An 18,431-nucleotide genomic window follows, 5' to 3' on the forward strand; every position below is an offset into this window, starting at 1 on the left:
ACAGCTTTTAAAATTTTAAGCCCAAGTCCAGCGCCTATTGCTCATCCTTAGTTGTCATAGCCTTGGAAGTGGTGTTGGTTAGCTCAGGTGGCTAGACAGCTTGTTTGCAATGCAAAGTAACACCAACATCATGGGATCAAATCTGTCGCTGGCTGAAGTTATGCTGAAGGACTCTTTTTTTGGAACCTCACCCCTCACCAGAGGTATGTGACCCTCAGGTTAACCCACCACCAGTCCACTCTCGGATGAGAGAGAAGCCCAAATGTTTCAGGAGGACAATGGTAACTTTACCTTTGAGCCTTCGATATCAACATCCAAGCTCACTTTCACATGTAATCATCTCTCAAAGACAGCCAGTGATTCCAGGAAAATAGATAAAAGAGTAAAATAGAAAAATGAAGGTATTGTGCAAAATAACTTCACGTTAATAGTGACCTTATTGCAATGCATAGATATACTACATTGAAGTTAAAACTTGATATTGCAGCAGTCGGAATCACATGAAAGGAAATCAATTATCAGTTGACTTTTAAAATGGATCAATATTTCTCTCTGGAGCTATAAATCAAGCAAGCCATGCATATTCCACAGCAAGTTCAATAAGGATACTTAATACTGTAAAATAATATTTTTAAAAAACTAACCTCATTTACTCATGCCTCCTAAAAAAAGGGTTTGGTTGTTGCTTCAATAATTTCCTAAGATCCACAATACAAAATCATTTGTTCTCTCACTTGAGGTAATCATTACCTATTTGATAGGAAATATGTTATTGATAACCTATCTATAAATGTCAGTGTATTATAACAATGTATAACATGCATTGATAATAGACCTCTATTTGGCAGATATAAGTTTTCCTTCAGGTCTCTAAAATTGAAGTATACAAGTGCAGGATTTGTTTAGGTTTATGCTGTCTGGAAAAAGGCAAGACTTTGTTTAAAGCGCTTTTAACAAAACAGGAAAAAACAACCACTAAACATTCAACTACAATTAATTGCTATTAAGCACAATGACTTGCACAAGAAAAATGGGTGGTTTTTTCTGAGAGATTTAAATTTTCACAAATATTTCATCCAGTTTTAATGTGTGAAATGTAACACTGGCCATTAGATTTTGATAGGAGAAAGTGAGGGCTGCAAATGCTGGAGATCAGAGCTGAAAGTGTGTTGCTGGAAAAGCGCAGCAGGTCAGGCAGCATCCAAGGAACAGGAGAATCGACATTTCGGGCATAAGCCCTTCTTTAGGCTTATGCTCGAAACATCGATTCTCCTGTTCCTTGGATGCTACCTGACCTGCTGCGCTTTTCCAGCAACACACTTTCAGATTAGATTTTGATATCCAAATATCGAATGCTTCAAAACAAAAAGTTAGGAGATAGAGGAGTTTTAAAATAAGAAGTGAAATGGAAACAATCATTAAATCGATTCACCACACTTTTCAAAAAGCAAAAGAAAAAAAGGGTGGATTTCAAGATAAGACCTCTAAGAGATCAACACAATTTTCATAATTAGCCTGACCCAGGAGTATCTTCTTTCTGTTGAGAGGGAAACGGAGTAATTTATACTTTGATGTTGAGAATTTTCCTGCAGTCACTTTAAACAGAAATTGCAACATGTGCATTTTAAAATTTATTATTTTAATATTTATTATTAACATGCTAAATATTGCTACATCAATAGATCAAAGCAAAGTTCTGTGGCCTATATCATACCCAGTTGAGTGACGGTGGTCACCAGAACGTCCATCTCCTCAGCCTTGGTGTTTAAGGGACAATGCTGAAGTAATTTCAAGGCAAACTCTTTTTCATTTTACCTTCTCCAGAAGTTCCTACCAAACTGGAACATCAACGTTTTGTACAGTTCGTCACACTGAGTAGATCCATGCACTCTACATAGAAGACATTAAATAACTCCAGAAAGACACCAATTTGTGGAGACCTAGGACAACAGCTTGCCAAGAGCAAACCAATACCATTGTGCCACCCTGTCACACAGTGGTTAGCACTGCTGCCTCACAGCACCATGGACTTGGCTTTGATTCTAGCCTCTGATGACTTTCTCCTCATATCTGTAGGGGTTCCCTCTGGGTGCTGCAGGTTCCTCTCAGTCCTAAGATGTGCATGTTAGATGGATAGGCTATGCTAAATTGCCCAGTGCCCAGGGTTATTTAGGTTACATGCACTAGACATGGGAAATGCAGGGTTACATGTTTAGGATAGGGGTTTGAATCTGGATGATCTTTGGAAAGGTCAGTGTGTACTCGATGGGCTGAATGGCCTACTTCCGCACTAGGGATTCTATGATTCACCAACTACAGAAGTTCAAATAGTCCAATCAACACATTTTTGGGACAACTTGTGCTGTCTTGCCAATATGTAACAAAGAATGTGGGCGTTGGAAATTATACGGGAACCTCCACAAAATCTGTAGGATCAAGTGTCAAACATTTAGCCAGTCATTCCAAAACATTATTAGTTGACACACTGTTGAAACCATATCTAGTGTCTGGGCTTAAACTCACTCAGTTCCCATGATGCAATGTCCCTTCATGAAGTAAACTCACCTCATCTATAAAAACTGACAGATGAGCAAATTAACTGAATTCCAACAACTGTTTACCTATAATGAAAAAAGGATGGCAGAATGTTATTTCCTATTCCTTTAATTGATTGTTGTCACCATCACAGCTGGTCGAAACTCAGACAGCGATGAAACCAACTATAGACGGGAGGTGGAAGATCTGGAAAAATGGTGCACTGAGAACAACTTAGTTCTCGATGCCGGCAAAACCAAGGAACTCATTGACTTTTGGCAGGATGTTATTCATGCCCCCCTACACATTAACAGCACAGAGGTGGAATGATTGGTATGTATCAAGCTCCTGGGAGTGGTCATCCACAACAAGCTCTCTTGGACTCATGTGGATGCACTGGTTACAAAGACTCAACAACTTCTCTACTTCCTCAGGCAGCTGAGGAAACTTGGCATGACAGTGAATACTCGTGCCAACTTTTATAGGTGCGCCATCGAGAGCATTCTGTCTGGAGGTATCACTACCTGGTATGGCAACTGTATCATTCAAGATCAAAGACAGTTACAGAGAGTGGTGAACTTGGCCCAGACAATCACAAAGGCCAGCTTCCCATCTATATAATCCATTTACCAGGCCCACTGGCAAGGAAAAGCCGCCAGTATTCTTAAAAGATCCATTTCAGCCTGGCAATGTTTCTCTACAACCTCTACCGTCGGGGAGAAGATACAAAAGCCTGAACACACGCACCAGCCGGTTTCGTAACAGTTTCTACCTTACTGTTAGAATACTCAATGGACTCAAATTCTTAACATTCACCTGTACATGTGTTTATGTTTTTGCTGTTGTATATCCATTATTTACTATCTATGCTATGCAACTATGTGATCTGCCTGTATTGCTTGCAAGACAAAACTTTTCACTGTGCCTCTGTACATGTGACAATAAATTCAATTCAATTCATCCATCTAAATCATGGTTGACTTTTCCCACCACATCATTTTCCTGCACTACCTGGTGTACCAGATCTGCCCCTTAATAGCTGTAAACTGCAGGGCTATGAGCCAGTGCACATAGATGGGATTAGAAAGGGCATTTAGGTGTTTTTGGTGAGGTATGGACAAGATGAGCCAAGGGGCCCCCTTCTGTGCAGTATTTCTATAGCTGTACTATCTGCAAAGATATTTTGAACATTTAGAAAGTCACTTTGCCTTGACTATCAATAACTGCACCTCTACAGCCCTCTGGTGCAGAGAATGCCAAAAGATTCACCATCTTCATCTCAGTCCTAAAATAATAATCCCAGACTGTACCCTTGGTTCCAGACATCACAGGGGAAAGCCTTCTGCCTAGTCAGTGCAGCCTGGTTGAGAACTAATCAAAACAAAAAAAAGAATATGTTTGACTGACTTCACGTTTCCCTCTTTATTCACCCAATTGCTGCTGTGGGACACAGTACATCATGAGTGACTGGTCAAACTGCCTGCTGCCACCTGGAGGTTGGAGCTCTGGATCAAAGTCTCAGGGCACTACTCACGCTAGGTGCAGGCATCCATGAAAGCTGACCTTTAAAAAAGTATTTTTCTTGCCAAAAATGAAAATACATACAACGATATTGTGTAGGTTTCTATGCAGTCAATTTGTAGTAACTTTGTCTGGATATTTTGGTTAAATTTTCCAAGTTGATAATCACCACAGATTCAAAAGGGCAGGTATTCAATGGGTTGGTTATTGCAAAGTAGAGAGGAATTTGCCAAAACAATGTGATAATTCTGATGTTTCATAATACATGCTACACCAACACCTTGACATTTAAAGGCTCCTCCTGGTGTTTGATTCCCTAGCGTCATTAATGCTGGCTCATCTCTAACTTCTGACTCAATCTTCTGTGCAATCTGCTGTTCTTTCAAATCGGAGCCTTCATCATATTGCTTTAGCGCCAGTAAACTACTTAGACTCACGATGAGGAATTCCCTCTTTAAACCTCACCCCAAAGGCATTTCTTGAAAAATCAATCTCTGTCCATACTTTACATGACTTTCCAGAACATCGTGGTGCCAAGTTTTATCAGAAAAGACTCTTAGGAACCCTTTACTGTATTGAAGCTGCTATACAAATACAAAGTGTTTGTACAATTGTTGTCACCTCACACAAATATGAACTCGTCTTTCTTGGAACTCCGAGCAAATGTCTAATGTTCCTCATCAGGTGATGATCAGCTCAACCTCACCTTTTTGAAAGAACATTCCAGATTTTTATCTTCCTCAAAACACTCAAGTTTGTTTTGACTCCCATATTCTGGACAACCCGACAAGAGAAAGCAGTTTTGTCATCAACTCTAACATATCCTTTTAAGCACATCTTAATGATTTATTTCAAATCATCCCTCAACCTTATTCACATCAAAAGGACTACAAGCTGAATCTATGCAACGTAGCCTCAGAATTTAACTGGCAATAAAATTTTTCCATAAATGCTTCCTTTCTGAAACAGAGATGTTGATTTTTATGTGCATTTCCTCACATATTTGCCACATTGCATCTTAATTTCATTTAATGGTCACAGTGATTGATGAACATTTGATGGTCAGGAAGTACAATGTTCCCTAATTACTGCAATGTATTTTTAATAGGATCTTTATCTTTTCAAAACCCCTTGCATGGTTTGCCACTTTGCTGTGGAGGAGAGGCTGGAGTATTGTGCAGACACTGTCAGGAGTGGGGAGAAACAAGACAAAAATGCAATTTAAAAAAAAAAGTCCTCAGCAATAATTCAGGTGGAAGATTTCACACAAATATCACAGCTACAGTTGTAGATGGATCCCAAGTCAGAGTTTTCCTTCCCTCTGGAACTGGATCTACCTTCTGTCAAGAAAGTGTGTCTGCTGATGTGCAACTGCATTCCCATGTTAAAAGATTCTCCACATTTACCCAAGAGAAATTCAGCACCACACACAAATGGTATACAGAGGAACCTCGATTGTCCGAAGGGCACAGGCAGGAAGTATTTCATTCAGTTAATCGAATGCTGGATAACAGTTAGCCAACCAACGGGATCTTGTGATCTTGTTCAGATAATCTGAAATTTGGTTAATCGAATGCCAATCGAATTTTCTCTGTTGTTGGAGATGCAGCCCCAAAGATTGTGCTAATCAGCCATGCAAGGGGCCACAAACCCAAGACCAGTCACATGGAATTTCCAAGGTGGATAATCATACTCATTAGCGAGTGATTGCTGATGACAATGACCCTTTCAAAGTAATATTGTCATTGAGAAACAGTAGAATGCAGTCTAGATTGTGGCCATTCTTTACAGCTGAGAGAGCGCATTGAATAGACACACAAACACATACAATTATTTACAAGATCATTTTTTCAAAACTGCTCAAAAAGACACATATTGGAATTAGAGATGCAAGCCAGACTGAAAAGCCACAATTGCACTTAAGGAACATGAACGGTTTCCAAAACAGTGCTGGGGAAAAAAAAAAATCCACAGGTTTTCTGCTAAATCTCGATGGATGCTGTAATCCTGCTGTCCTTCCATGGCATTTCTGATGGCTGATGATGTTCAGAATCCAACTTACTCTAAATGTAGCACAAATTACTAAAACCTTGATTAGTATCTATCAATCAACCTACTAATGACTTCTGACCAGCATGAATTGAAGTCCTATGAAAGGCTTTCAATTTAACAATTCAAATATTAAAAACATTGGGTCAGCCTGACGCCCAACCTCAAATCTTAAACCATTCACTCCATTAAGTATGGTCAATGAGAAGAGACCTGCACACCATCTGTGCTGTCACAGATCAGAATGTAGTAAAGTTGCTGTTATCATCAACTGCAAACTTGACAAGTTTACATTTGGTTTTATTATCCAGGTTTGGAGCATCAATTCAAATCAAGGGCCAGATCCTATAGCATTCCAAGTAATTCCTTATCTTCCCTTCTCCAATAAAGAATTGTTCAAGAACTCAATGTTATTTTATTTAACTTCCTTATCTGGTTCCACATTCTGCCAAAAGATTTTGTCTGTTGAATACTGCAGAATATAATAAAGTTGCATCTGAAGGGAATCAGCTTTGTCAAATTGTAAGATTCAATATAATAAAAAGTGTATTGAGGAAAGAAAAGTCATGTAAAGTTAACACAAGTGAGTTGTTTGTCTTGCACTCATTTAAAATCAATACTCAAATACATTAATCATTGACTTATGAGCAATCCATTTTATTATACTCCATTAATTATTTTTATCCAATATACAAGATAAATCTATTCTTTTAACCAAAACAAACTCAGATAATTGTGTTATTGAATATCAAAGAACTTATAATTGCGTGCGTGCAATTATTAAGCTTATCTTTAGCAAGTCACAAAGTATGTGAAACATACACAATACTACTTCATTGCATTGGGAATAAAATATTACTACTGCAATTAATGTTCAGCAATGTTAACTAGATGAAGGTGTGGCCTACTGCTCCATATGGAAGGAAGGAAGCAGCAACTAAAGTTACAATGTTTACAATTCATAACAATTTCATTGGTTGTACAGAACTTTAAAGATGTCGGAGGCTAGAATCTGTATTATACAAACTGAAAGCACAACAAAGATAGATTTAAGTCAATTTACTAGGGATCTGCATAAACAGCTGAAGGGAAATCAATTTGTCAAGGTTATAGAAAGGGTAGAAATGAAAGTGCAATTCTGTTAGCTAGAGAGCCAGCATACAAATGGGCCAAATGGCTTCCTACTGTCCTGTACTCATTCCAAATCATAAAAAAGCACATTATGAATGTGAATAATTTCTTTTTCTTGTATTTGTAAAAAAAAAGTGTTTTTGTTGAATACGTGACATTTGAAAAATATCTTAAACCAATTAGTTACTTCAAATTGGAGTCACTGTAGAAATACAATGGTCAATTTGCAGACAGCAAGATCCTACAGAAGAAATAGAAAGGAGATAAAGTCAAAACTGTGTTTTGGAGAGAGGCAAGTATTGCATTGCAAACATAAAAATTCCCCTCGCTCTTCAAAAACTGCCATAGAATCTCTATATCCCAACAGAGGGTCAATAGGTTTCAACTAAAAGACAGCACCTTGAATTGAACCATATGGAGTGCTTCAAACTAAATTATGTTTGCACGTCTCTGGAGCAGAGCACGAATCCAGTTTTCTCACTGGGGTAAGATTGCTACTACAGAGCCCAGCCTATAACATTGAAGTGTAACGTCATTGAGTTTTGTTCTAATCATGGATGCAAGTAACCCAGCTGAGTTTCACCCACATTCAGAATCAAAACAGACTTGCTAGAACTTATTCCCAAAACTTATGCAAAAGAATAATTTTTGATGTCCAAGGTAACAATCAGAAGGCTGTGGACACCCACAACACTACTGTGCAAAGGTTGGTGCTTTGTGAAGTATGAAGTTTGTCATCCAATAAAAATTATTTAGCCATCAAGTATTTACATACTATTTAGAGTCAGAGATGTACAGCATGGAAACAGACCCTTCGGTCCAACCCGTCCATGCCGATCAGATATCCCAACCCAATCTAGTCCCACCTGCCAGCACCCAGCCCATATCCCTCCAAACCCTTCCTATTCATATACCCATCCAAATGCCTCTTAAATGTTGCAATTGTACCAGTCTCCACCACTTTCTCTGGCAGCTCATTCCATATATGTATCATCCTCTGCGTGAAAAAGTTGCCCCTTAGGTCTCTTTTATATCTTTCCCCTCTCACCCTAAACCTATGCCCTCTAGTTCTGGACTTCCTGACCCCAGGGAAAAGACTTTGCCTATTTATCCTATCCATGCCCCTCAATTTTGTAAATCTCCATAAGGTCACCCTCAGCCTCCGACACTCCAGGTAAAACAGCCCCAGCCTATTCAGCCTCTCCCTTTGGCTCAAATGACTTTAATCTCAATCCTGTTCAAGCACAATCATTTCCACCTTCAGACAAACAATCTGATTGCAGAAAGCATCCCTTGTATTATTTCATGACAAGCTTGGTACAAGCAAAAATTATAAATTGCTTTGTTTCAGACCAGAGTCTGCGTATGGGACACTGAGAAATGTCATGACATCATGACTTTCTTTGGATGTCTGTCATAGAACAAGTGTCAGCTCAATAAAAGTGTTCTTTTCCCCTCATGTTTCAAATGAAAAGACTGGACTTGAATATTTATTGTTCCCTTTGCTGCAATTCAAGGTTTTTTTTTAATTGTAGGAAGGATGCAGGTTTATTAAGGCACTGGACTCTCAATTACAGAAAATAATTATTTGCAGGAATTCCATAAAGGATTCAGTTAGTACACAAATAGTGTGAATTGTACCCTAAACAAGGGTTAACTTAGAATCCTTGCTGTACATTGCTCAAAAGTAAACTTGGATGTCATGTTTAAAGGGCCATTGATTCAGAGAATATCACATTATTGCACCACTTCCCTTTCAATGAATCTCGCTGGAAATATGAACATGTAGGATGAAAGAATGATTTGACATCAGCCCAAAGATGGAAAGTGAGGTCTGCAGATGCTGGAGATCAGAGCTGAAAATGTGTTGCTGGAAAAGCGCAGCAGGTCAGGCAGCATCCAAGGAGCAGGAGAATCGACGCTTTGGGCATAAGCCCTTCTTCAGGAATCACAGCCCTTCCTGAAGAAGGGCTCATGCCTGAAATGTCAATTCTCCTGCTCCTTGGATGCTGCCTGACCTGCTGCGCTTTTCCAGCAACACATTTTGGGCAGCACGGTGGCACAGTGGTTAGCACTGCTGCCTCACAGCGCCAGAGACCCGGGTTCAATTCCCGCCTCAGGCGACTGTGTGGAGTTTGCACATTCTCCCAGTGTCTGCGTGGGTTTCCTCCGGGTGCTCCGGTTTCCTCCCACAGTCCAAAGATGTGCAGGTCAGGTGAATTGGCCATGCTAAATTGCCTGTAGTGTTAGGTAAGGGGTAGATGTAGGAGTATGGGTGGGTTGCGCTTCGGCGGGGCGGTGTGGACTTGTTGGGCCGAAGGGCCTGTTTCCACACTAAGTAATCTAATCAAATCTAATTTTCAGATCAGCCCAAAGATGTAAAGTATAGGCTTGTTAGGTCATCAGAGGGGCATCCAGAGCATAGGACCAACCCCAGAGGGTCTTCATGTAAAAAAGAAAATTTCTTGCTTGGTAATTCAAGTAGTATTCACTAAAAACTTGTGAATTTGTCAGTCTCCTTGAAAAATAACTCAAAAAAACTTTGTCTCCACCATACCCACACCTTTACTTCCTTGCAAAGATTATCCTAAAAAAAAAAAGACACTATGCTTGTTCCTACACTTAGCATTAGAATTCTATGTCTGCATTCATCGAATCCTTATCGTGTTGAAGGTGGCCATTCGGCCCATTGAGTCCACATCAGTCGTCCCACCCAGATCTGTTCCTCTACCCTATCCTGCTAAACCTGCATATCCCATGGCTAATCCACCTAGACTGCACAACTTTGGACCGGCATTGCATGAGCCCAATTTGCCAGTGATCATAAAGTCACTAAAACCAATCCCAAAATCCCCAGCTTACTAAGCTTGGTCAGGTCATTGAGACATGGGGCCAACGTTAAGCCACAGCACTAACACTTCCTATCTTCTGCCAGTTTCCACTGGGAGAAATAGCTTACTCCTTAAACTCTTGGATGAAAGGCAACCAGATAATAACAGATTTCCATGGAAGTAAACTGCAGCTTTCAAAAGACTAAAATCAAAACGTTCCTCAAAAAGTACCACACCAAGCACAGCCATCGCACTAAAACCAAATCATTGAAAAGATGTTGTTCCTTTCATGTCCATTAGTGCTAAATATGAGTGCAATACGATTGCTTAAGTACTTAAAGATGTTCCAGATCACCGTCCATAGATCCCTCCAAGGCTCAGTTCATAAAAGACAATTGTAAGAGTGTTAAAGACAAGAAAAGGGTCAGGGCTCATACTGTTCTTTATTCAGTTAGCTGATTTCAGGATGGAGAAGTGGTCCTACACAGATGACATAGACCCACTGCAGAATGTATACATTTTCTTTAAAATGACAATTATTAATTACTTCCAATCAACCTCTTCAGGACAGAACATTCAACATTACAAATGATTTTTGTTTGGATCCTTTGAACGTTAAGTGAAACACAATGGTAAAATCTCTCACTCTCACTCTCTCTGCAACCCCCCCTCTATTTTCCTCTTTCCTTTCATTTCTCTTGATGCACCCAGTTGGATGAATGTTTTAGATTAGATTTTTTTTTAGATTACATTACAGTGTGGGAACAGGCCCTTCGGCCCAACAAGTCCACACCGACCCGCCGAAGCGCAACCCACCCATACCCCTACATTTGCCCCTCACCTAACACTCGGGGCAATTTAGCATGGCCAACTCACCTGACCTGCACATCTTTGGACTGTGGGAGGAAACCGGAGCACCCGGAGGAAACCCACGCAGACACGGGGAGAACGTGCAAATTCCACACAGACCGTTGCCTGAGGCGGGAGTTGAACCCGGGTCTCCGGCGCTGTGAGGCAGCAGTGCTAACCACTGTGCCACCGTGGCGCCCAAATAAAATATATATCATGGTGACCAGCTGAGGCAGGCCCAATGAATGGTGAGCACTGTTTAAAACAACCTCTTAAAATAATTAATCGACCATTATAATTCTTGGACTGTCATGACATTGTAACTAAATGGAGTAACTAAATTGTGAACTGCATCAAAACCAGTCACTAAACCTATCTGCATATGCATTCCTCAACTTTCAAATAATTCAAACTGAAAGATGACTAAAAAAAGCTCAAGAGATACTTAATACACCAGAGACCTTTACTATGAGACAATAATAAATAAAATGTTTCTGCAAAAATTGATAGCAGATAATTGTATCAATCTATCCTTCCTTAGGAAATTAGTCATATCAGGATGGGAAGCTTCAAAAAAGAAGTTTAACGTGAGGCATGTGTATGAGTTGAGGGGCAGAACAGATGAGATAGAGAGTCAGTGCACAGCAGGTCAGGCAGCATCTGAGGAGTAGGAGAATCGACGTTTCGGGCAGGAGCCCATCATCAGGAAGGGCATGAGCCCTTCCTGATGAAGGGCTCATGCCTGAAAATGTCAATGCTCTTGCTCCTTGGATGCTGCCTGAGCTGCTGTGCTTTTCCAGCACCACACCCTCAACTCTGATCTCCAGCATCTGCAGTCCTCACTTTGTTCCAGATAGAGAGTTAGACAGACTAGATCAGGGTCAAATTAATGGAGACTGGAGCTGTGTTGCAAAGTTTATGCCTGTGTTCAACAAAATGCTAACTTCAGCAAAATGTTCAACCAGTTCTACCATAGCAACTGCTTCAGAACCTGAGGAAGGGTGACTGGACCAGAAATACTAACTCTGATTTCTCTCCACAGGTGCTGCCAGATCTAATGAGCTTTCCCAACAATTTGTTTCTGGTTTACAACATCTGCAGCTTTGTTTTTAGATAGTTTAACAGACTTCCATGAGATAGGAAAACAAGCCTGCAAACTTCAAAAAAAAAAGGAAAAAGGGATGCTCTCCCTCTACTGATCATTTCCAAAAACCCTCCCATCCAGCCACCACCTTGCTTTCCTGGGACACAGAATCCAAAGAGAGCTAATTTTGGGAAAAAAGTGAAGTTGCCCTACTTTTCCCGGACCACAGAGACTGTTCTCTCATTTATAGACACGATTGGTGGTAGTTCAACTGGAGGGTCACTACACTCCAGTTAGCAACAGCTGTTGGCATTACTCTGCTTCACAAACCAGCCGTCCAGCCAACTGAGCTAACCGACACCCGAAAAAAAAATGCGAACTCCAAAGGGAGGGTTGAAAGAGAGATCAAACATATGTAAGACCCCAATTGCTCACCAATTTTAGCTAAACTGGCCACTAAGATCCAGACTGCAATGATGTACGTGTCCTTGACATGTGGCCAATTAAGTTGAACGATCTGGTAATCCTTGCTGGTCGAGTTGTCAACTGAGCCGGACCGGATCTCTCCAATGAGCGGACCCGGATCCCTCTGCGGGATCTGGTTAGCAGTTCCTTCTGCTGCTGAGCAGCACAGAAAGACTGAGAGGGACAACAAGACAGGACAGCAAAGGCTGCTCCTGCCCGCATGCTGGCTCCGATCCATCCCCATATTCCTCGATCAAATCCCAGAGGGAGACTGTTCCGAGTGCTCAGGCAAACACCTAATCGCTCTATTTATCAAGCGGGGCCAATTAAAAAGGAGGTGGGGCCACCGTCTCATCCCAGACAGGATTACATTCCCTACACCTATAATCACAGCAAGACTTCGCCCCCTCACCAGGTACCTCAAATGAAGTCCTATCCCACTTTCAAAAATCTTCCAGCAAGTGCCAGCGTTCCCTCCTCCCTCGACCAGGATTGCACCGCTGTATTTGCGTAAAATTATTGCTGTCTGCTCCACGCGAGAAAAGGTTAAGGATGTTATTTACTGGCTGCAGGAGAGATCAGAGATGGATCATTGTTGGTAATCCAGTCAAAAAAAAAGGTCTTTGAAGGGAGATCTCACCTTACTAGAAATCCCCAGTAAACAGTGAGAGGGGTGGACACCTCGCCAGCAACGAAGTGGTTAAATCTGTTTTAACTCCGCGTACTGGAAATATGAACTCGGTTTGTCTCTCCAACGATGCTGCCAAATCGGCAGCATTTGGTTTTTCGCTCGGATTTCCAGCATCCTCAATATTTCGATTCAGTTATGGGAATTAGAAAACACCACTGCTGGACTTGTCCTTTAAGGCAAATTGCACGTTTCTTGTGCAGTCCAAAAGTGCAGGACCTGTTTAAGAGACAAGAACATTTCGCCACTGAAGAGCAACCAACGAGACATTTAACCACATACTCCAATAAATGATTGTTTACCGGATTGAAAGCAAGTTTTTGTCTTTTTGAAGAAGTTGCAGAGATCACTTTTAATTAAAAAAACTGATTTAACAATGCATACAGGTTATGATGTAACTTCATTAAGGGAGATAGAACTTCAAGTTACGCGCTCAATTGAAGTATGACAAGACGCTAGTCTGTGATAAGTAAAATGTATTGGCGACCTGCATTAAAATAGCAAGTGTAGTTTGGTGGCCTGTCAAAAAATTAGATTTTTTAAGACATCTTCATTTATTTAGTTAGTTAATTGAGCATTAGGATACGTACATGTCGAGAAGTTACCCATTCAAAAAAAAACTTTTAAATAAAGTAAGCGGTCCCATAACAAAAAGGGATGCATTTATGAAAACTTTGCCGTGTATGTGGGGGGTAGGGTAATACGTTAAATGTGGTACAGCTACTGTCAGACATTCTTTTGGGAAGTTTTTATTGTTGTTACGTCTGGGGATGCAGTTACAGTCCACTGTTAAAAAGGTCAATAATTTAAAAAAATCAGTTAACCATTTAAACAGCGATCGACATTAATTTTTTTTTTAAAAGTCATGCAATGTGGGTGGCCAGTATTTCTTGCCCATCCTTAATTGCACTTGAACAGATACAAAAATGGGCCGGAAAGGCAGAGGACAGTTAAAAGAATCAGGCGAAAGGGAGGACTGCAGATGCTAGAGATCAGAGTCGAGAGAGTGTTGCTGGAAAAACACAGCAGGTCAGGCAGCATCCAAGGAGCAGGTGCAGCGACTTCGGACAAAAGCCCTTCATCACGATTAAACAATCAGCCATGGGTTTGGAGTCACATGGAGGCCAGAATAAGCAAGGTTGGCAGATTTCCCTAAAAAAAAGTGTAATAGTAATTAATTATAATTTCAGTCACCATTACTGAGAGAAACTTTCAACTCTAGACATTAATTTAATTTTAATTCCACCAACTACAATTGGTGAGGGGGGGAGAATTTGAGCACATCTCCAGAGCCTCTAGTCACTAGTTCAATCTAATTGCCCCCACCATCCCCCCAGGGCAAACATAGTATTTGGGCAACAGTTTGATTTGATCAGCCACTGTTAGAATTCCAGTAGCTCCTCATGTTCTTTGTATGGAAGTAGTGACTACATCTACCCTAGCCTTTTCAAGCAATTGAGGGTGGTCCAAACTTTGTGGAAGCTTGAACCTGGGACTTGACTGTAGGTTGCACAGTTGGGGACATTTGCAGTCAGGCAGGCACCAAATGGACAGTTGTCAGGTTATTGGACATCAAGCTCTTAATCTACCTTCAACAAGTTCCCTGACAGAACAGAGCTAAACTAGAGAACCAATGGGAGATATTCCACCTCCAAGTCAAAACCAAAGTCATTGCAATCAGTGTCCATCAAGCTGCAGTACACGGTTGACGTTTGCATATGTGCAAACTCAGGATGTACTCCAGAGTATCATCAGCACCTTTACGGAGGCAATATAAGAGGATGGGTCTCACGGTGAACATCCGCAAGTCAAAAGGTTCCTCACTAACCTGGTCCAGCATTACAGAGCAAACCCTTGATGCTCAAGGTCCACAAGGAGGCCTTAGAGAACTCTCTGGCCATTTCCAATATCTCCAGAGTGTCCTGTGGACCAAAGCAGTTATTGAAGAAGAGATCCAACACTAGCTCCAGGGTGCTTGCACAGCCTTTCACTGCCTGAACAAAAGGGTGTTCAATGACAACAATCAGATCTGACACCAAGCTCATGGTATACAGAGTTGTGTCGATTCCCACCCTCCTATATGGCTGTGAGATATGGACAGTCTACAGTAGACACCTTAAGGCACTGTAGCAGTACCACTAAAGCTGCCTGCAAAAAATCCTGCGAATCTGCTGGGACATGCCAGTGAACTTGAACAGGCCAACATCCCCAGTATCGAGGCACTGACCTTCCCCTTGATTGGTTGTAATGGGCTAGGCACAGTGTCTGCAGAACCAACCAAGTGCTCTACTCCCAGCTTCAAAACAGGTGAGCCCTGGCAGACAGAGGAAACACTTCAGGAATACCCTCAAGGCCGCAGCATTCCCACAGACACCTGGGAATCATTGGCCCAAGATCTTTCAAAGTGGAGGAAGAGCAGAGCAATCGGGAAGGCATCGAGCATGAAGACTTGGTCGGAAAAACATGGAAGCCAAGCGACAACAGCATAAAAAGGAGCTTTGACAAAGGGTCAGTTCGACTCGAAACGTCAGCTCTTTTCTCTCCTTTCAGATGCTGCCAGACCTGCTGAGATTTTCTAGCATTTTCTCTTTTGGTTTCAGATTCCAACATCCGCAGTAATTTGCTTTTAACAGCATAAAAGGATCTCTCTGCCACACCAACATCCCACCATGACCAGATCCTGCTCCAAGCATGTCAGATTCTGCAGAAGCCACATCAGTCTGTACAGCCAAGTATGGACGCATCCTGAGGAGTGGGAGCCAGTCACCCTCATCGGAGGGGCTGGCGATGATTTTAATAATGGACATCAAGTGTATTTCAATAGTAACTCTGGGCTTTCAGACGCATGTGAGGATCTTTTGAAGTCCTCTTAACTGTCAGCTCATGATGCCCTTTGGAGGAAGATGTTCTCCCAGTGGACACCTGGGCGGATCTGTGGGCTAGCACAAAAAGCCACTCAAATGGGTGGTGGTTTCTGTATCTCAGAAGTAATCCTCATGAGTTGCGAGAGTTTGAAAAAACAATGATGCTCTATTCTTGCTGGAACAAATCATTCCTTTCAGAACCGCTGCATCTCCTAAATCTTTTTATAAGAATGTTGTGAAACTTGAAAGGGTTCTGAAAAGATGTACAAGGATGTTGCCAGGGTTGGAGGGTTTGTGCAATAGGGAGAGGCTGAATAGGTTGTAGTTGTTTTCCCTGGGGTGGGGGAGTCCAGAACTAGAGGGCATAGGTTTAGGGTGAGAGGGGAAAGATATGAAAAGGGACCTAAGAGGTGGTGCATGTATGGAATGAGCTGCCAGAGGAAGTGGTGGAGGCTGATACAATTGCAACATTTAAAAGGCATCTAATGGATATATGAATAGAAAGGGTTTAGAGGGACATGGGCCAGATGCTGGCAAATGGGACTGGATTAGTTTAGGATACTTGGTCAGCATGGACGAGTTGGTGCTGTTTCCATGCTATACATCTCTCCCACTCTATAGCCAAAGTGCTTTTTGCAAAGTTTTTATATATATTGTAGAAACATTCACCAATTTGGACTGCAAGTTCTTGTAAACAATGATAATGACCAGATAGTCAATTTTGGCAATACTGGTTAAAGGATAAATATTATTCAGACCATTGTGAGAACTTTCACGTCCATGATTTTAAGTGGTCAACAACCACAGGTAATGAACTCTTTCTTCAGATTCACAAGCTCAGATTCAAGAGAGACATCAGAACAGAGCTCATAATCCAGGCTGACACTTGCATGCAGTATGGAGAATGCTGCATGATTGAAGCTCAATCTCCCATCCTTGGAATCAAAACACATTATCAAAAGATTCTGCTGGATCTATGATCAACCGGTCTTGACAAATCACTCATTCATTGACCATGCTGATGCCCATTGCAAATTCAAAATTCTTATCCACATATTCATGTTCATCCCTGGCCTGGACTCTTCCTTATTCACAGGAGAAAGTGAGGACTGCAGATATTAGAGATCAGAGTCAAAAAGCACCTTCCAAGGAGCAAGAGAGTTGACATTAAGTATAAGCCCTTTATCAGAAATGTGGGAGGGGGCCCCAAGAGGACTGAGAGATAAATGGGAGAGGGGTGGGGTTAGGGAAAAGGTAGCTGGGAATGCTTTAGGTAGATGGAGGTGGGGGTTGTGATAGTGATAAGTCAGAGAGGAGGGTGGAAGGGATAGTTGGGAAGGAAGATGGACGGGTAGGACAGTTCAAGAGAACAGTGCCGAATTGGCAGGTTGGATCTGGGATAATGTGGGGGGAGGGGAGATGAGGAAACTGGTGAAACCGACAGATTCCATGTGGTTGGAGGATCCCAAGGTGGAAGATGAGGTGTTCTTCCTCCAGTTGGCAGTGGAGATGTCCCAGGACTTGCACATCCTTGGCAGGATGGGTGGGGAAGTTGAAGTGATGATGAGCCCAGGGCAGTGGAGTTGTTTAGTGCTTATGTCCAGGAGATGTTCTCTGATACATTCCACAAGTTGGCATCCTGTCTCCCCAATGTAGAAGACACCACATCAAGAGTAATGGACATAGATGAGGTGTTTGGATGTGCAGAAAAATTTCTGCTGGATGTGGAAGACTCCTCTGGAGCCTTGGATGGAGGTAAGGCAGGAGGTGTGGGTGCAGGTTTTACACCTCTTGTGGTGGCAAGGGAAGGTGTTGGGAGTGGAGGGTTGGTTGGCGGGGTGTGTGGACCTAACGAGGGAGTTGCAAAGGGAATGGTCTTTGTGGAAAACTGAAAAGGGTTGGAGGGAAATGTATTTTTGATGGTGGGGATTGATTATAGGTGGCAGAAGTGGTGGAGGATGATTTGCTGTATCCAGAGATTGGTGGAGTGGAAGGTGAGGAGGATTCTATCCTTGTTGTGGTTGGAGGAGTGGGGTTCAAGGATGCAAGTGCAGGAAGTGGAGGAGACGCACTGGGAGGGCATTGTTGACCATGTGAGTAAGTGGAAATTGCAGTCATTGAAACAGGAAGCCATCTGGGATTTCATGGATATGAATTGATCCTCCTGGGAGCAGATGCAGTGGAGGCAGAGGAATTGGGAGTAAGGGATAGCGTTTTTACGGGAGAGGGAGTGAGAGGTGTAGTCCAGGTAGCTGTTGTAGCTCCCCAACAACCAATCCTCCACTCCAGACACCTTCCCTTGCCACTGCAAAAGGTGTAAAACCTGCGTCCACACCTCCTGCCCCACCTCCATCCAAGGCTCTAAAAGATTCTTCAATGTCCTGCAGAGATTTTCCTGCAAATCCAAAAACCTC

At 41.9% G+C, this 18,431-nt stretch overlaps 1 protein-coding gene across 4 annotated transcripts in view; it reads right to left on the minus strand.

Moving 5' to 3' along the window:
- LOC122564452 (sodium/hydrogen exchanger 3) overlaps positions 1-18,431 on the minus strand; it is a 131,276-nt gene that overhangs the window by 86,717 nt on the left and 26,128 nt on the right. For 2 of the 4 annotated variants that reach the window (XM_087978550.1, XM_087978551.1), the window contains exon 2: positions 12,436-14,305. The exons of the other annotated variants lie outside the window; for them this stretch is intronic. In XM_087978550.1, coding sequence (XP_087834676.1) covers positions 12,436-12,709 — 274 coding nt within the window. In that variant the 5' untranslated portion in view covers positions 12,710-14,305. The remainder of the gene's footprint in view (positions 1-12,435; positions 14,306-18,431) is intronic. 4 annotated transcript variants of the gene reach the window in all.

The sequence above is a fragment of the Chiloscyllium plagiosum genome, unplaced genomic scaffold (assembly GCF_037043375.1).
Source record: "Chiloscyllium plagiosum isolate Xiang-an unplaced genomic scaffold, Cpla_swu_hap1 HiC_scaffold_34, whole genome shotgun sequence".
Lineage (NCBI taxonomy): Eukaryota > Metazoa > Chordata > Chondrichthyes > Orectolobiformes > Hemiscylliidae > Chiloscyllium > Chiloscyllium plagiosum.